The 20452-nt window shown below is 39.7% G+C and overlaps 1 protein-coding gene across 1 annotated transcript; it reads right to left on the bottom strand.

Moving 5' to 3' along the window:
* Positions 1-568: 568 nt before the first annotated feature.
* Positions 569-17682, bottom strand: LOC149620761 (protein Wnt-5b-like). Its single transcript, XM_089854595.1, has 4 exons — positions 17493-17682; positions 7311-7603; positions 1807-2185; positions 569-669 (listed from the first exon to the last, which is right to left on the bottom strand). Exons 1-4 carry the CDS (start codon positions 17680-17682, stop codon positions 569-571), a joined length of 963 nt encoding a protein of 320 aa, XP_089710721.1.
* Positions 17683-20452: the final 2770 nt, after the last annotated feature.

Below are 20452 nucleotides of genomic sequence, written 5' to 3'. Positions count from 1 at the left end.
ATAATATAAAACATACATCAAATACAGTCTGATTATCAAATTCAATTATTTATACACTCATTTTGAATTTTCAATAAACCTCACTAAACGGCTTTTCTTGTTCACCTTTCCTAACGCTATCAGATAGCGTGACGCATTGTCCCTCGATGGCTGTGCAGCGATGTAAGTGGGTGTGATAGGGCAAACTTCAGTTATGAACCTTTGGGCTTTGCTCTCTTAAACTAGTCGGTCTGTTTGAGCAGGCATGGATGTACTAGTCCTATATTTTCGAAACTTAAAAATATCATCAATCATCGCAATGGTGAGTGAGTTTTAGACGAGTATAAACTATGAGTCACAAATATGAAAGTGAAGCTAAAAAGAGAAAAATTGTGCTCCGGGAGATGGAAAATTCTTCCAAAATACCGAAATTAATCTTATTTTTTTTTAACAAAACCGGGTACAACATCATCGGATTCCCATTTAAACCAAAAGGATGATGTATCTCAGGATAAGCCAAGAGAGAGTGATAATCAAAGAGAATCAGAACTCATGAAAAGGCTAGAAAGAATATGTTTTAAGCTTATCGCTACTGTATTGAAGTAACATGTAGATGCTCTTCCTGGAATTTGCGGTAAACTGAGGAAACCTTTAGGGGTACCGAATTTCCGGTTTGCAGGTTCCTCTTTGCTATTTAAAAATGGCGGATCACGGCGAAGAAGATGAGAATGAAAATGTTAACGTGTACATATTTTTTAACTACCATTAGAGATGTGAGTCAGTAATTTACCGTCCATAAATTTACCGGCAATTTACCAAATATCGCGTAAATTACCGTTTTATATCTTTCCGTAATTTTACAATGGTAATTTACGGGTAAATTACCGTGGTAAATTACCAAACATTTTTATTACGCATTTAAAGTTCATTTTACACTTAAATGATCAACTATTTCTGTGTTTACTATTTCTGTGAGCCAAAATGACTCACCAGGCGCTACTCGCTAGTTTTACAACTTACAAATTTTTTCAAGATTGACTAAACTTCATTATTACAATGGACGCTGTTGACCTCGAATAGCTTAGAACCCTTTCCAATAATATTGCAATACATGTTAACAGACTTTAAAAAAAGACAAAAGTCGCATCAAACATTTTTATTGAGATGTTTTTTAGAATAATACTTTTCAGTTACAAGATTAATTCTTATTTTTGACTTGTTATTCAACAAATAAGCTGCTAAAGTTATTTCCTTTTCAAGAAATACAAGAGAATTAAATTAATTTCGAATGAAAATTAGCTAGATATCATTGTACTATTCTTTTGGTTCAATAATCATAAATTATGGATTGAAAATGTTAATTTATGTGTCATATTTAAGTAGTTAAAACGTGTATAAACTCTATTTCTGTAAATCTTTTTATTTATAATACATTTGACAATTGTGAAGAACGCAATTAATATATTTCATTTTGCTAGGCTGCTGGATCTTATTCTTGCTGCGATGTAAAACACTTTCTTCCTGCAGATTTTTGAGTGCAGCAAGAAAGTAATGAAGCCCAGTATTTTTTTAAAGTTAAAATGTTGGACTAAATTAAAAACGAATGAAATAATCTCCATTTCGGGCAAACCAAGTTTGGATAGGTTAATTTTTAGGATGTTGAGTTTGGATATTCTTATTGTATAATTTTAAATTAAGAAGAAAATCCACATCAAAATCTAAGCACTTGAAAGTAGTTATCAAGTACTTACTTACAGGTATGTATATCTATTAATGCTGTGCAAGTTTTACAGTCCACGTAACAACACCAATGAAATTTGCACTTACACCTTTCTTTTACAGTTACTTTGAAAGTGTTGTAGCCGCGTCCACAACACATGAGTTTGCAACCATCGGTAGCTGGCGAGGTTTTGTTGCAATACCGACCCTGAGTACCGGTGGCACCTGTGCTTTCGTTACGCGCACAATAATCTGGTGATTCGACCATGTATATTAAGTCTTCAGCCGTTGGTAAACTAAATTTTGGGTTTCTTATCTGTAGCTTGCCCCTTTTATTAATTTTCACTTCCGTCGCACCATCGTATTTGTCCTTTAAGTAGTCGCCAACTTCGCGAAATGAAACTAGCTGTTGCCAGCATGTCACCAAGGAACACGAACCTGAAACTCCGTGACACTTGCAAGTCACCCTTGTCTTTCTGATTATGGCCTAGAATTAAAAAGAAAATCGTAAGTCAAATACAAAAAAAAACCCCCACAAACCCCGTATTATCATATAGAAATTTAAAATAGCCAAAACTGCAATGGCCTATTAGGAAAAAGGTCATTAAACATACTAGCGATTTTATTTCCTTTTCTTATTTTCATCAACGTAAAAAACATTCATTTCTCAGAAGACATCACAAGAGACATTACCACGTATTCAATACGGTATACGTACTAAATACCCCCAAAGACAAAAGACCCTGGTCATAATCCCGCATTTTTGAAAACGTACAAAATCCCCCTCTCTCAAGACAAAATCTCCCGGATCATTTTCCCCCCCATCCTAGGTAAGAGTACAAAATCCCCCACTCTCTTGACAAAGTCCCAAGTCGCCCTACATAATATCAAAAGTCGTTAAACATACGATATTAATATTATCTAAAACACCTGAGGCTTCGCTTCAGTAGCATTGCGCCGAATCCCAATCGCATTCGACCGAAAAAACCTCACTTTGGCGGATTTACGATTCTCTCCAATGGGACAATCCCAATGCACCGAAAAACCACGGCAGTGCTCCCAGATCCTGGTATGAGAATTGCAAATGTTTTAGCGGGTCTTTAAAATTTACATGATCAGTCGAGTTAATTATTCAATGTACTTTAAAAGATGTTCTGCGCTGAACCTATTAATATTTAAAAGCGCTCGATGCTTTTCCTGACCATGTATTTTAAAACATAATTAAATCCGCGAGTAACATAATCAGTGTAAGTTTGCAAGTTGCAATTTTGTTCGTCGAAATTTAGTGGAAACTAATAAGATCTATAGAGAGTTCGCTAATCCAGGACCGGTAACTTAACACGTTAGTGGATTATAGCGTCATCACGTCACTTGAGCAACAAATGATCCAAAATCTGGTTTACCTTTTACGTACCCCTGAAAAAGGTATTTTAATTGTAAATGTTTTATGTAATTATAACAAAAACAGTTCTTTGAACTGAAAAACCTTTTACGGTCCCCAACTGTTAAAGCCTTAAAGTTACAAATATCAATATAGTTGATTTGAAACTGCATAGCAATCAATTTTCTGTCATTCCCCCTACATGTGATGAATTTCACCTTTACTTCACTATTAGTCATTTAAACACATTCAGAGAATAACAAATGAATTATATTATTCTGTTATAAACCGTTTAACCACTACCACAATGGCGGCTTGCACATTTTGGCGACGAAAAGAAATTGTTCCACGGTTTTCCATTCGGTGAGGACGGCATAGTAATTTTGTGTGTGTGTGGCTTCTTTGCGGTGCTCCTCTGTAATTTTGGCCCCAGGGACTGAAATTTCGAAAGTTATCAAAAACATTTCGATGGACCTTTCGACCCGAAATCACCCCCGTTATGTCAAGAAACACCCCATTCTGATGAGAAGATAAAGTTGCGGAACACAAGGCGCCAGCATTTGGTTAAAGAGCGAACAATTATCACCCGCTCACAGGCGAGAAAGCCAAACAAGTGGAATTTCACAGAGGATAAACAATCATGACATGAGTTGATCGAGACGCAAACGAATCGAACCAAATTTCGGTAAAGGCAAACAAATCAAACTGTGCTATTATCTTTTAAGACGTCGCTGAAGCATTCGACAACATCAGTCATAAACATATTGCAAATACGCTGAACACCCTTCCTATTTCGGAAAGGCAACGCGACATGATATCTGAAAAAGAGGTCCAAATAAAAGCTGACCCTAAGAAATAGGATAAATTAAATTGAATAGAGGGTACCTCAAGATGCTCGACTATCTCTTACGCTCTTAAATATTGATATTGTCTTTATTCTGAAGGAATTAACGGACAAAACGGTAGCCAAATCACATTGCTATTAAGCTAATTGTGGAAAGGCAGAAACCCTTTTTTGGATTGTGGGTAAATCGAAGGAATCGATGGAGGTTCTCGTCATGGATTGAGTTCGACAAAATAGGCCTTACGATCAATTGCGCGAAATGTAAAGCAATTATCATAAGACAGGGAAGCTTAAACCATTCCACAGACGAGATGGGGAGAGCATACCCATCCTTAAACCTGAAGTGAAGTACATGATCATTGACTTTGAACATGAAATAGTTTTGGATAAAGTAAAAGTGATTCAGTCTGTTGGGGACACTTTGGACTGTTTAGTCGCTAGTCCACTGTTGAACCCGAACCAAAATCATAACATCAGGTTCATTAGGGATGCAGTGAAACAAATACTCTGGATCCCAATGTTCAGGAATGGAAGACCATCGGCCTCCACATCGGATCAATGGGAGTTATCGCAAACTTTGTCACGGACTTCGTTCATGGATTCAACCTACGAATTATTATGATCAATGAAATTTCAGCGGGAGTCATTAGAGAATCAATTAGCCAACTAAAATTCCACCTATTTCACGGGCAGTAAAATCGGGTATACCCAATGAACTGTTTAACTTCGAACTTATAAAAATCTACTTCTTTATCTTTGCTGTTTGTTTTATTATTATCAAAAGTGGATGAGGGGAAAGTATGAAAATGACCAAAAGTCGCCAGGCATCAGAGTTTCGCCGTAGTTGGCCGTTGAAACGGCGTAGCTATATTAGGCTTATTCACTCCCTAAAAGTAGGTCTTGTGTTAATGTTCGGTTACGCGGTTACCGTCGTCTGCTATTGTGTATGCTAGAGCTTCCTCGAATGTGTTTGTAGTCTGGACAGAGTTGGTAACTGGAAAGGTTTTAAAATATTTAAAGATATAGCGATTTCCACTGACTGCACTGGAGCACTCTAAGTGCACTCTCGGCGCGTTTTCGTCCGCCACTGGGAACTCGAGTGCAACACTTGCCCAGAATCGCGTTTTCCACTGACCCCAAAAACTGCCCGAGAATTGCTCTTTCGTGCTCTGAAAAATTCGACGGAGCGACGGTGCTCGAGTATGACGTAATAAAATTAAAATGGCGGACCAAGCGGTATCTCATAGAAGACAGGCTCTCGCTTATGCTTATTTATTTCTGGAATCATCTTCTGAAAGTTCTGAAGATGAAGAATACGAGGTTTTATCATTACTTTAAAGATATTACGCCTCATCCTAAAACCAATAATTATATCAGAGACGTTGTCGATCATTACTCAAAAAAGATTTTTTGTAAATTAATTGAAATGTTAAGTTTATTAATTGGTTTCAGCCCATTTGCGTCAAGATATACACACTTTATTACAATTTCGTCTCGGCACGGCGCCAATTTTGATTATTCAGAGCGCGCTCGGACCTCTCGATCGTGTTCCACTGTCGAAACTATTCTCTCCAAAACTCGCTCAGGGCAGTTACGTCATCCTAACCCTGAGAGCACTCTTTGGAGCAGTCAGTGGAAATCGCTATTATAATATGGTTTTAAGTAAGGTTGGTTGTAGAAAAACAGTTATCCCTGATTTCTACAGAGGACTCTTTTCCAGGATTAAGAGAGAATTGGTTCTATATTTATTATTAAAGGCTCGTTTGGTTTATTTTGACAAAGGATTGACATTTTATCTGGATTCTCTTCAAATTATCTCTTTTTAACTTTATCATTGTAGTTACTTATTTCCTGGAAAATGCATAAATGTCCTCTTTACAGTAATGCATTGTATTTCACAATTGTTTTCGCCAATTTTTTATGTTTCTGGTGCATATTGTGATGAGAAATCAAACGACGTTACTATCGCCTCCATTTTGTTTTGTAATCGCTTCAACGCCGAAGGTTAAACCAAGGAGTATAAATGTCTTACTTCTTTCAATCGCGAGTTTGCAAGTCCATCAGTCACTAGTAAACTAAATAGTTATTGTCGAAACTTTGATGTCCGCGCTTTTTAGCACTGTCTCTATGGCCATTTTCATACATTTCCCCTCATCCACTTTTGTTATTATCATATTTTACCTCTCCGGAGAGGTATTACACTGGACGTGTCTGACTGTCTATCACCACGTGTGGACGCTAAAATGTTTTTTTCAGTTAGAATAACTGTTTTTGTTATATGTTCCTTTACACTCGGTTTTCACTGGGCGTTTTTCGTGCGTTTTTCGCAAAATTTTGCGTAAATGTAAAAAAGTGTACCATATTTTTGGCGAAATACGCGTTTTGCCGTCGAAGGCTCTATTTCTATTTTTCGTTATTTCTTCCTTTGCGTTTTTTCTTACGCACTAACCGACCTATCATAGGCTTTCTTGGATTGACGTCATTGAACACATGGGTAAATGTTTTGATTTGTGACGCCATTTTATATTCTACACTCGCTGAGCGTATGTGGTAAGCCTTGGATGGTACTTGCTTGTGATTTAGAAATTATGGAAATTAGAACCACGTGGCTTTGTGATATTTATATGTCGAAATTCAATACGAAATTACTAATAGGAAAAGTTATGAAGTATCCATATCTTTTGGGATAAAAGATAACAGAAGAACTTCAATCGCCGCAATGTTCTCATACTTTGCGGGTTTATTTTTTCGCTTTTCATCCAATGAAAACCGACAGGCGTCAAAAAAAACCACTGCCGCGAATTTTACGTTTTGCGTTATTTTGCGATATTTTTGCGCAACGAAAAACGCCCAGTGAAAACCCAGTGTTCGAAAGTCAGTAAAAAACTTTCTAAGTATTGATTAATATATACAAATATAAATAAAAAAGTATAACAAATGTATTTCTGCTTCTTTAGTTTCGAGAAATGTAATCAAAGTATCACAAATTTATAAATGGCACATTAATATTGAGAAATTTTAAAATTCTTGTACTGTATTAGTTGGCTTAAGCCTTCGGATAGAAAAAAGAGTTATGGGGATTAACAGCCATAGCAAAATTAAAGAAATTATCCTCTTGAACTTCTAGAACTGACAGAGACTTATAGCGCAATCCATACTGAATAAGGGAAGGAGTTATCCATCTAATTTGTTCAAAAATCATACCTGGAGGCAATTATGTTACCTTTGCTAAAACATGAATGCAATTAAAACAAATTAAGTACCAAAGGGACACATTCTTAAATCAGTATATCACTTAATTCTGTAGAAGTCTTATATGGAATAAAATTAGTTGCCACATGCACACTTAATCTGGTTCTTTAAAGCCGTAACAAAAGAAACATTTACCCTGCGTCCGGCTTCGTTGTTATGCAGGTTCATGAGCTTGTGTCCTTGCTCTTTGGAAGCCTTGCGAAAATTTTTTTCCCTCTCTCTTACGTCGATGAAACTTTCGGCAAACTTGTACCCGTATTCTATATTGTCTCCACAACCACCCCAGATCCAGTCTTGCTGCAGTGTTTTAGGACGAGTTGCCTTGCTGCAGCCGCAGTTTGAAAGCAAACCATCTCGACAAGCACGTGCTACTGAATGAACAACTCCAGCTGCTGTGATGGCGTGGGCGAATCCAGCCTCTCTTGTCGCTAAAGGGTTTTAAAATATAAATATAAAAGCTCATAATTAAATCACAAAGAGTTAACCTCAACAAAAACAACACGTTCTTATTTTGAAACATGTCAACAATTATAACGAATTTGGAGTAACTATGTCACTATTCGTAGGGGGTGTCAAATTGAGGTAAAGATTTTTGAAGGAAAAGTGCTCATGCATTAATACCAGTGCTAATACAAACAAAATTGCATTCTCGTAGAAACACGCAAAAATAAATTAGATTTAAATCGTCATCATCATTTAGTTCCTGGTCCAGATGCAGCTTGAACTGGTGATAGTGATGAGCATGGCAAATCTTTAAAACCGTATTATAGCTACAACCAATTTCAGACGCTACAGATGGACTACTTGTACGAGGTTTATCATGAAGTACAAGAACCGCCTCAGTTTATTGCTATTCGTCTCTTTTCCCCACTATTCTATCAGCACGCGATTGACGATCGCGTTGTCTGAACCCGTCGTACGGTTTGTCTAGATCATGGGGAAAATAATCCAACTTGAATACTGACTATCGGGGTACTTGTGCGAGTAGAGATCACCAGGTTTAACGCAAATGGATTTGTTCTTATGAGGCCATATGAAAGCCCGAGTCTAAGAGACTGAGCCAGCTCACAGAGGATGTAAAATGTAGAATAAGACGCGCGGTTGGTGAAAAAATAGCTGCGTCTTTCGCGAGAATCTATATCTATATAAATCAAAGTCCTGACTGACTGACTGATAATCAACGCCCAGCCCAAACCGCTTGCCCTAGAAGGCTGAAAATTTGCAGGAACATTACTCATAAGTAGTAGGCGCGTACTATGAAAGATTTTTCCAATCCGCCGCCATGTTAAAAAAAGGCGCCCAGAAATGTAAAAAATATTCTCTATGCAATTAAGTACTCGCGTTTCAACCGATTTCACAAATATTTAGTACACTGGTTTGGTTTAACCTTAAGACGGGCTGAATGGTCTTTGGCGTTCGATTTTTCGCCATCTTTTAAAATGGCGCCCAGAAATGTAAGAAAATATTCTCTATGCAATAAAGTCCGCGCGTTTCAACCTATTTCACAAATATTTAGTACAATGGTTTCCTTTAACCTATAGACGGGCTGAATGGTATTTTGGGTTCGATTTGTTGCCATCTTTTTAAATGGCGGCCAAAACTTAAAAACCCTTCTTCATGGAATAATGTCCGGGTGAAAAGTAATGAAAAATATCCCGACGGGCTGACGGACTGTGCCGAGTGCCTTCGCTCCTAGGGTGCTACAAAAATATTAGTCATCAGTAAAATCTACACATTCTTTATATCATTTTAGACGGAAGTTCTTATTACACGCGAGCGACGCCGCGGGTAAGGGACCGTCCATAAACTACGTCACACTCTTATGGGGGGAGGCGGTTTGTAAGTTTGTGACGGTCCGTGACGAGGAGGGAGGGAGGGAGGGGTCCTTCGATGTGTGACGTCACATTTGAAATTAATTTTATAACGAAGTCAGTAAGAGGTCGATTGACCCTTTTGTTATAGGAGAAAAAACAGAACGTTTCAAAGTCCACCGTGAGACGACCTCTACAATAATTTAACAAAATTTTTATTCCATCATCGCCTAAATAGTAGAAACTTCTCGTACGTGTAGCCAATTTATACAGCGCATTTAAAATAAAGAGACCCGTTCTCTGTAGAACTAGCTACACGTACGCATAAGGACTGTTAAATGTAGTGTCAGCTTAAACTCTAATGTCACTGTATATTCGCCACTAGCATTAGCGATGAAGAATCGGATCCTCCATCCGATTTAAATGGTTTCGTTTTTTTGCACATTTTTAAAATCTGAACCCCGAGCTCGATTAGCCTAAGGTTTCCAAGTGACAATTAATGTCGAAAACTATTAAGTGTGCCCTTGAACTAAGCTTTTCGGAAATATTTTGGATGGTTATAAAAAAGCACATCCAGACATTAAAGTTCTAAAGCGAAATTAGGGGCAAACGATATTCGTAAAAACTAAAAACGGTAATGAACTTTGACTTTCAAGTCGAGCAAAAAATTTCTGAATGAAAAAGAAGAAAGAATCTCTTTTTAAATTAATCAAATTAAATAGGTAAATTAAGACAAATAATAGTCCGTCGAGGGGGGGGGGTTAAAGAAATGTGACGTGGTTTTCAGGGGAGGGGTCTTGGAAAACGTGACCAAGTGTGATCAGGGGGGGCGGGGGGTCAGAAAATGCAATTTTTTGCGTGACGTAGTTTATGGACGGTCCCTAACGGCTAGTCTCACATAAAGACTCAAAGTGAGTCTTTATGTGGAAGGATTCCATTGAGAACAATTACTTTAGTATTTATCATACAGCACAATAAATACTTGTTTTACAATATAGCAAGCAATTCTTCAACGTTGAGCAATACGCTAAAAATTATGTCGATTACAATAATCTATTAATAACTTGGCTATTTTTCACGTTGGCAACCTTGCAGCATCAAAATATAGGAAAAATTCTATTTACAACGGAATAATACTATCCACGGAAGGTATTGATCACAATTAGTTCAGCTTCCAAGAAGTGAATACACAAAATGATTTTCAGCACCTAAAATCGCTGTCTACTAATAGAAGGCAATAATATTCGGAAAAACATACAGACGATTATAAATAAATCATTTAAAACGGGCATTTTTCCTATTGTTTGAAAGGGAGCGAAAATGGCATCAATATTATAATCTGTTGACCAGAAATACCTGGGAAACTACTGAGGCATTTCTATTCAGCCATCTTTGTTCAGAGTTCCAAAAAAAATGTTCTCATGCTCAGCGCGTAGAATAGTCTGAAATATTCTATGAGAGCGGTAGCTCTCTTAGATAAGACTTCATACTGCTCTTAATGTATAAGGAGGGTTTTTTGTTTGGATGTAGTTTTTTTTGTATTGTACTAATTGGTTCAAAAAAAATCCACTGAACTACAATTCGGACCCTTAATATGTGGTTAAAATTTCAAAGAGATCCATTAATTAGTTTATTTTATAAAAAATAAAGTTGCTAAGGGTGGTTTTCATTTCCATAAAATTAATCACAGATTTTGACGAAAAACTGGAAATTTCCCATAGAAATAACATGGGAAATTTTCCAAAGTTACAAATTTTGTCCATACCCTTACAAAAATAACTATACGTTAGATAGATTTGAAAACGGTCTTAAATGAAAGCCCCATATCCATAGTTGGCGCCTATTTTTTTTCATCAAGAAAAATTAAGTTTAAGTACTGTTTTTCATAGTTTTAATTACATGCTCCGACTTACGTGGTTTACCCTGAAACTATGGAACCTGCGACATTTTAGCATGAGTAATGTAGTGTATGAAGCGAGTTTGGTCGTTTTACCGCGGTTATAGTCAAATTCTTGGAACAAATAGCTAGCTTAATGGACATTTTATCTTTTCTCTGTTTAGGTTAAAGCTATTTAAACTTGATTACCTTGTGGGTGCTTGTAGGTACTTGTGGGTGCTTGTAGGTACTTGTGGGTACTTGTGGGTGCATGTAGGTACTTGTGGGTGCTTGTCGGTACTTGTTGGTGCTTAAGGGTACTTGTGGGTACTTGTAGGTGCTTGTGGGTACTTGTAGGTGCTTGTGGGTACTTGTGGGTGCTTGTAGGTACTTGTGGGTTCTTGTGGGTACTTGTAGGTACTTGTGGGTTCTTGTGGGTACTTGTAGGTACTTGTGGGTTCTTGTGGGTACTTGTAGGTACTTGTGGGTTCTTGTGGGTACTTGTAGGTACTTGTGGGTGCTTGTGGGTGTTTGTAGGTACTTGTGGGTGCTTGTGGGTGTTTGCAGGTACTTGTGGGTGCTTGTAGGTACTTGTGGGTGCTTGTAGGTACTTGTGGGTGCTTGTAGGTACTTGTGGGTGCATTTGGGTACTTGTGGGTGCATGTAGGTACTTGTGGGTGCATGTAGGTACTTGTGGGTGCTTGTAGGTACTTGTGGGTGCTTGTAGGTACTTGTGGGTGCATGTAGGTACTTGTGGGTGCATGTAGGTACTTGTGGGTGCATGTAGGTACTTGTGGGTGCATGTAGGTACTTGTGGGTGCATGTAGGTATTTGTGGGTACTTGTGAGTGCTTGTAGGTACTTGCGAGTGCTTGTAGGTACTTGCAAGTGCTTGTAGGTACTTGTGAGTGCTTGTAGGTACTTGTGAGTGCTTGTGGGTACTTGTGAGTGCTTGTGGGTGCTTGTAGGTACTTGTGGGTGCTTGTGGGTGCTTGTAGGTACTTGTGGGTACTTGTGAGTGCTTGTGGGTACTTGTGGGAGCTTGTAGGTACTTGTGGGTGCTTGTAGGTACTTGTGAGTGCTTGTAGGTACTTGTGGGTGCATGTAGGTACTTGTGGGTTCATGTAGGTACTTGTGGGTACTTGTGAGTGCTTGTAGGTACTTGAAGGTACTTGTGGGTACTTGTGAGTGCTTGTAGGTTCTTGTAGGTACTTGTGGGTACTTGTGAGTGCTTGTAGGTACTTGTAGGTACTTGTGAGTGCTTGTAGGTACTTGTGGGTGCTTGTAGGTACTTGTGGGTGCTTGTAGGTGCTTGTGGCTGTTTTTAGGTGCTTGTGGGTGTTTGTAGGTGCTTGTGGGTGTTTGTAGGTGCTTGTGGGTGTTTGTAGGTGCTTGTGGGTGTTTGTAGGTACTTGTGAGTGCTTGTAGGTACTTGTGAGTGCTTGTAGGTACTCGTAGGTACTTGTGGGTGTTTGTAAGTACTTGTAGGTACTCGTAGATACTTCTGGGTGTTTGTAAGTACTTGTAGGTACTCGTAGGTACTTGTGGGTGCTTGTAGGTACTTGTGGGTTCTTGCCCCGGGTACTTGTGGGTTCATGTAGGTACTTGTGGGTGTTTGTAAGTACTTGTAGGTACTCGTACGTACTTGTGGGTGCTTGTAGGTACTTGTGGGTTCTTGCCCCGAGTACTTGTGGGTGCTTGCTCCGGGTACTTGTGGGTGCTTGCCCCGGGTACTTGAGGGTGCTTGCTCCGGGTACTTGTGGGTGCTTGCCCCGAGTACTTGTAGTTACTTGTGGGTGCTTGTAGGTACTTGTGGGTGCTTGTAGGTACTTCTGGGTACTTGTGGGTGCTTGTAGGTACTTCTGAGTGCTTGTGGGTGCTTGTAGGTTTTGTGGGTGCTTGTAGGTATTGTGGGTATTTGTAGGTATTTGTAGGTACTTCTGGGTACTTGTGGGTGCTTGTAGGTACTTCTGAGTGCTTGTGGGTGCTTGTAGGTTTTGTGGGTGCTTGTAGGTATTGTGGGTATTTGTAGGTATTTGTAGGTACTTGTGGGTGCTTGTAGGTACTTGTGGGTGCTTGTAGGTACTTGTGGGTGCTTGTAGGTACTTGTGGGTGCTTGTAGGTACTTGTGGGTGCATGTAGGTATTTGTGGGTACTTGTGAGTGCTTGTAGGTACTTGCGAGTGCTTGTAGGTACTTGCAAGTGCTTGTAGGTACTTGTGAGTGCTTGTAGGTACTTGTGAGTGCTTGTGGGTACTTGTGAGTGCTTGTGGGTGCTTGTAGGTACTTGTGGGTGCTTGTGGGTGCTTGTAGGTACTTGTGGGTACTTGTGAGTGCTTGTGGGTACTTGTGGGTGCTTGTAGGTACTTGTGGGTGCTTGTAGGTACTTGTGAGTGCTTGTAGGTACTTGTGGGTGCATGTAGGTACTTGTGGGTGTTTGTAGGTGCTTGTGGGTGTTTGTAGGTGCTTGTGGGTGTTTGTAGGTACTTGTGAGTGCTTGTAGGTACTTGTGAGTGCTTGTAGGTACTCGTAGGTACTTGTGGGTGTTTGTAAGTACTTGTAGGTACTCGTAGATACTTCTGGGTGTTTGTAAGTACTTGTAGGTACTCGTAGGTACTTGTGGGTGCTTGTAGGTACTTGTGGGTTCTTGCCCCGGGTACTTGTGGGTTCATGTAGGTACTTGTGGGTGTTTGTAAGTACTTGTAGGTACTCGTACGTACTTGTGGGTGCTTGTAGGTACTTGTGGGTTCTTGCCCCGAGTACTTGTGGGTGCTTGCTCCGGGTACTTGTGGGTGCTTGCCCCGGGTACTTGAGGGTGCTTGCTCCGGGTACTTGTGGGTGCTTGCCCCGAGTACTTGTGGGTGCTTGCTCCGGGTACTTGTGGGTGCTTACCCCGGGTACTTGTGGGGGCTTGCCCCGGGTACTTGTGGGGGCTTACCCCGGGTACTTGTGGGTGCTTGCCCCGAGTACTTGTAGTTACTTGTGGGTGCTTGTAGGTACTTGTGGGTGCTTGTAGGTACTTCTGGGTACTTGTGGGTGCTTGTAGGTACTTCTGAGTGCTTGTGGGTGCTTGTAGGTTTTGTGGGTGCTTGTAGGTATTGTGGGTATTTGTAGGTATTTGTAGGTACTTGTGGGTGCTTGTAGGTACTTGTGGGTGCTTGTAGGTACTTGTGGGTGCTTGTAGGTACTTGTGGGTGCTTGTAGGTACTTGTGGGTGCATGTAGGTATTTGTGGGTACTTGTGAGTGCTTGTAGGTACTTGCGAGTGCTTGTAGGTACTTGCAAGTGCTTGTAGGTACTTGTGAGTGCTTGTAGGTACTTGTGTGTGCTTGTGGGTACTTGTGAGTGCTTGTGGGTGCTTGTAGGTACTTGTGGGTGCTTGTGGGTGCTTGTAGGTACTTGTGGGTACTTGTGAGTGCTTGTGGGTACTTGTGGGTGCTTGTAGGTACTTGTGGGTGCTTGTAGGTACTTGTGAGTGCTTGTAGGTACTTGTGGGTGCATGTAGGTACTTGTGGGTTCATGTAGGTACTTGTGGGTACTTGTGAGTGCTTGTAGGTACTTGAAGGTACTTGTGGGTACTTGTGAGTGCTTGTAGGTTCTTGTAGGTACTTGTGGGTACTTGTGAGTGCTTGTAGGTACTTGTAGGTACTTGTGAGTGCTTGTAGGTACTTGTGGGTGCTTGTAGGTACTTGTGGGTGCTTGTAGGTGCTTGTGGCTGTTTTTAGGTGCTTGTGGGTGTTTGTAGGTGCTTGTGGGTGTTTGTAGGTGCTTGTGGGTGTTTGTAGGTACTTGTGAGTGCTTGTAGGTACTTGTGAGTGCTTGTAGGTACTCGTAGGTACTTGTGGGTGTTTGTAAGTACTTGTAGGTACTCGTAGATACTTCTGGGTGTTTGTAAGTACTTGTAGGTACTCGTAGGTACTTGTGGGTGCTTGTAGGTACTTGTGGGTTCTTGCCCCGGGTACTTGTGGGTTCATGTAGGTACTTGTGGGTGTTTGTAAGTACTTGTAGGTACTCGTACGTACTTGTGGGTGCTTGTAGGTACTTGTGGGTTCTTGCCCCGAGTACTTGTGGGTGCTTGCTCCGGGTACTTGTGGGTGCTTGCCCCGGGTACTTGAGGGTGCTTGCTCCGGGTACTTGTGGGTGCTTGCCCCGAGTACTTGTGGGTGCTTGCTCCGGGTACTTGTGGGTGCTTACCCCGGGTACTTGTGGGGGCTTGCCCCGGGTACTTGTGGGGCCTTACCCCGGGTACTTGTGGGTGCTTGCCCCGAGTACTTGTAGGTACTTGTGGGTGCTTGTAGGTACTTGTGGGTGCTTGTAGGTACTTCTGGGTACTTGTGGGTGCTTGTAGGTACTTCTGAGTGCTTGTGGGTGCTTGTAGGTTTTGTGGGTGCTTGTAGGTATTGTGGGTATTTGAAGGTATTTGTAGGTACTCGTGGGTGCTTGTAGGTACTTGTGGGTGCTTGTAGGTACTTGTGGGTGCTTGTAGGTACCTGTGGGTGCTTGTAGGTACTTGTGGGTGCCTGTAGGTACTTGTGGGTGCTTGTAGGTACTTGTGGGTGCTTGTAGGTACTTGTGGGTACTAGTAGGTACTTGTGGGTGCTTGTAGGTACTTGTGGGTACTTTTGGGTAGATGCTTTGCCCGGGTGCTTGTGGGTAGGTGGAATTTTTAGGGGGGCGCCTCGCGTTTCATTAAATGATTGTAAAAAATGTATTATTCTAATTACAATAAGAATACAAACTTTTAATGATTTACGTTTTATTTTCGAAGTATCATTATAAATAAATGTCTGATTGAGCTAAAGTTATGGTCCCCTTTATATATGTTTCTGCTTAGTGCAGATTTTGAAAATGTAAAACAGTTTCTTAACATTCTTAATTAAAATGAAGACTGAAGGAACAGATATTAATCAAAAATGTCTTGATTGGAATCAAGACCTAAAAAGTATCGATAAGACTGAGGTTATCACTTGTCTGAATGATCAGATATTAATTTTTCTTTTTAATTGAAACTTAAATGCATGCTTAAGAAAAAACAACGTTCCATTACCGTTTTCCGTTGAAATAAATTATTTTACTGGTAATCAATTTCAAAAATTTACTTATCTCGGCTTTTCGACCACAATTCCATTCCCCGAAAACATTTTATCATTACATTAATTACTTTTGGGAGATAACGTGTCAAAATAGCCTATAAAAGAAGAAAAAACTGTAATAGCGGTCTGTATAGCCATGATAACAACCTTTTAAAAGTTGCAAGCACTATATAACCCTTTCGAGACTAACTGGACCTGAGCAAACTATAGCTTAACCTGCTACTAGTACGACCAGAGAGAATTGATGTAATCTGGAGTTGAAATTTCATCATGTGCGACCTGCGGCCCTGAAACTCTCCTATAGTCCCAATGTGTGTAGAACATAATTTTTTCGCTGTTATCTGCCAAAATCAATCTTTCTAGATAGTACCGCCTGCTCACTTGAATTTTTCATGATATAATAAGGTTTGAATGAACAAAATTTTAGATTACTATTTTCACTACTATGTCCCTCTGCTAACTTGAAGCAAACTTTCCTCTCTTTCTGCTGCTCATTACCGGTGCCATTCCCTTGACTTTCTGTTCGTTATAACTACTATCATGAATTTATTTATTTCAAACCAAAATATAAAAAAAATGGATTCTTTTTCCTTTTGTGCTACTTAGAATTTTCAAATGTATATAATGTTGTGCCGTGCCATATCAAATAGTCTCTAACCATTGTTAGAAACTAGAGATAGAAATTGGGCAGTAACACTGATCATGCCCTGAACTATGAGAAAGAACAATACGACGGTTGACTAAAGTACACTTGATATTACATCATTTTGCAAAACCGCGAGTAAAAATCTTACTGTCCCTATTCAATTTGGCGCCATTGGTTTTAGAATAATTAAAATGTTCCACTGCGAAGCGTGCCGGTCACAAATGGGGATGTAACGTCTTTAGGAACCTTTTAAAACGCAAAACCATACACGTACTCTCCCAAAAGTAATTAATGTAATGATAAAATGTTTTCGGGGAATGGAATTGTGGTCGAAAAGCCGAGATAAGTAAATTTTTGAAATTGATTACCAGTAAAATAATTTATTTCAACGGAAAACGGTAATGGAACGTTGTTTTTTCTTAAGCATGCATTTAAGTTTCAATTAAAAAGAAAAATTAATATCTGATCATTCAGACAAGTGATAACCTCAGTCTTATCGATACTTTTTAGGTCTTGATTCCAATCAAGACATTTTTGATTAATTAATTATAGCACTGGGTTCCTACTTCGCATTGACAAGTATACTAAATCTACGTGAACGTATCACCAGTAACTAAGTAGTAGGGTAAGTAGGCAAATATGTATCAGTCGCGTTCCTTGACCTATCCAAAGACATTGATAGTGTCAATCACGGTATTCTTCTACAAATAAAACATTCCAAAGGAAATGATGATAACTCTGTAGAGTGGCACCGTTCGTATCGAAATCAATTGGTTCTTGTGTACCGAAAGGAAGTGTTATTTAATTGATATACTAGAGATAAGTATACTCTTGTATGATGAGAAACCCATAAAGAGGAAGTGATGGATGTTTTATGAATATGCATTAACATACCAGTTGAGAGAACAGATCCGAAAACCGACGAATCTCCGACTGTTGAACAATTCCAGCGTCTCTGCCTGAATTGCCATTGGCATTCGTGTATTCCGAGCCTCGCTCCTCGTCCAACGTGAGGCATATGGTCCTGGTACAAATAACACAGCTTTATTTGACCTCTGGATAAGCCCCGCAATTGAGTACACATTGGTCTGGCTCCCAGTAGATATGATTCGGGATTCTTTAGTACGGTGATTCCTTGAACTCCGAGATTCCTATTTAATGAAAAAAAACTTGATAAGCACCTACAAGAGTATTGAACAACCCTTTATTCGTCTAGTAACTATTTTCTGGAAGAGAAAATAGTGTTAGTTACCTCGTGAATTTTTTTTCTGCCAATAAAATATACTTAATACCAGGAGTTCATAATAACCCCCCTTCGGGGGGGGGGAAGTATGAAACTGGCCATAGAGCTAATGGTAAAAATCGCGAACAACAAGATTCTGTCGTTGCGCATAGAAAGGATTAGCCTGTTTATGGACATACAACCATACAGTATATCTTAGTGGTATCTATGCTCCTTGGTTTTCGTTCCAAAACTTCCGTTGGCTAGGATCTCCGTCGAAAAGAAAAATGGCGATACGGTGGACGTAGAAGCACGTTGCAATTCTTATATTAAAGATACTGGGAATAAATTTGTCCAAACCGTTTTAATTTAACCACGGAATTCTCACTCGCACATATCACAACAACACATCATTGATGGTCGTTTAAATGTTTTGTAGAAAACTAGAAATCCCAACTAAAAGCCAACTTCTTAGCCAAGGCTTAATTTACACCGTTCCGACAGAAGCAGACGGTGAGCAATTTTCACTCCCAATCCCAAAAAGCACAAGATAAAAATAGTGCTAAACCGGAAGTGTATAAGTTAATGCGCGTTGGCGCTAAAAAAACGGGGTAACTATTTCTTTGGGAGTTACGCGGTGTATGAATCCGCTGAGCTTTACGGCGAAACTTTGTTGTTACGGGCTTTTTAACCAGTTTCGTACTTCGGGTTATTATGAACTCCTGTTAATACAAAAACAACAAACATTCTGACCAGTAACAAAGAAACGATTTTTGACAGTATTGAAGTGAAAAAAAATATATATTTAAAAAATTTATTTGTAGTATGCCAATATTCCCCTTTAAAAGTATACTTTCTTCGTCTTATTAATCACTTAAGATTAATCTCAAATAAATGCGTCTACGGGATATTAAACAATTCTGAATTCATTCAGGGATATCTAACAAAGTTCAACTGCTTAGTTCATGCACTCGTCACCGATGGGTCCGAAATTCCCAAAAAAGCGTACGGAATTTCGTGATTTCGCCAAAGATTTCTTCTTGGATTTCGCCAATGATTTCGTGATTTCTTCGTTGATTTCTCGATTTTGCCAATGATTTCGTGATTTCTTCGTTGATTTCGCGATTTCAACAAAGATTTCGGAACTTCATCTTTGATTTCGCGATTTCAACAAAGATTTCGGAACTTCATCTTTGATTTCGTAATTTCGTGATTTCTTCAAAGATCTAAGTGTCGGACCCCTCGCTCGTCACTACCTACAGTTTTTAAGTTGAGGGATTGGTTGGATGGAATTTTGGTTCATTGGGGAGAGCCAAAACAATTACGTTAACCATACCGCTACTATCGAAAAGGGTTTGCAACGTAGTCCCAATCATTATTACACTACTAGCAACAAAGACACATGGCGCCATTTTCAACGGTGGCATCAAATCGAAGGCCAAAATCTATCACTTTCATCTATAAGATATTGGGAACCAGTGTACTTAATATTAGTGAAATCGGTTGAAACGCCCGGACGTCATTGAAAAAAGATGGTTTTTTACATTTCTGGCCACAATTTTTCAAAATGGCCCAGGATTGGTAAAAGCTTTCTTATTGCGTGCTACTACTTTAGCTAATTTTAAACTACTTGGGTAAAGCAATTTGCGCAAGGTTTTAAACAATAACACATTTTTCTTTTTAAATCTTTTCGAATCAACTGGAATTAAGGTAAATTCCGTTTCATCATCGTTAGATAGTTCATTTAATAACAAAAACAACAGTTAAGTTTTCGTTTTCGACTCAATCCACGATATGTAGCAGACGCCATCATGGAAACTATCATCAAACGCAATACAGAGAGAAATAAACGTTCAGTCATGGAAGAAGAAGTGTATGGAAGGGTCCTATAGTGTTAAAGAGAGCGCGCGTTGAAAAATCCTAACTTCCCCCTTTTCATCCCCTCCTTCCCGAGTTTATCACCAACGTTGAAAGCTTCGGCGCAGGCGCCGCCAAAGAACTTGGAACATATAAGCCTCCAAGTTCTTTGGGCCAGTGGCGGCTTAAGTCAAGTGGAGGCCTCAAGCGGTAACCATTTTGGGGCCCCCAAACTCAAGATATTAAAATTAAATAGTAGTTGTAAGAAGGAATTTATATAAGAAGGCCTAAAATAGCGTCCGGTGCGCGCATGGTAGTCGACAATCGCCCCTTAATGGGTGGGGGTGGAAAAGGAGCCGGGCCTTAAAATTTTATCTTATATCGTTTTTTTGGGTCGCCTGAGAGCGCTCCGAGATAGCTTCAAATTTACGTGTTACGTCATCGCTCTAGCTCGGACGACCGAATGTAGTTGCTCCGATTGAAAGACAAAAGTTTTTTCAAAGAGGTTTTGTGACGTCTTCAGGCGCTCCGTCTCTAGACTCGAAGCGGTTGGGATCAATCCGGGAGTTAGCGACTGGGTCATTGTAAGACGCGCCTGTTATAATATTAGTTCCGAAATAATCACGAATACTCTTCTTTAAGTTTAAAAATGAAAATTTTAATGTTTCGTGAGGAAGTACATCCTTCCACTCGCGCTCTTCTTTTTCTTCAACCTTTCTTTCTAGAAAAAAAACTAGCTTCAATACAAAAAAGGGGTATGGAGAGAGTGTGACTC

The sequence above is a fragment of the Phalangium opilio genome, unplaced genomic scaffold, assembly GCF_054372755.1.
Source record: "Phalangium opilio isolate 3A_F unplaced genomic scaffold, DU_Popi_V2 ptg000209l_1, whole genome shotgun sequence".
NCBI lineage: Eukaryota > Metazoa > Arthropoda > Arachnida > Opiliones > Phalangiidae > Phalangium > Phalangium opilio.
This window is presented reverse-complemented; position numbering and strand designations above follow the sequence as displayed.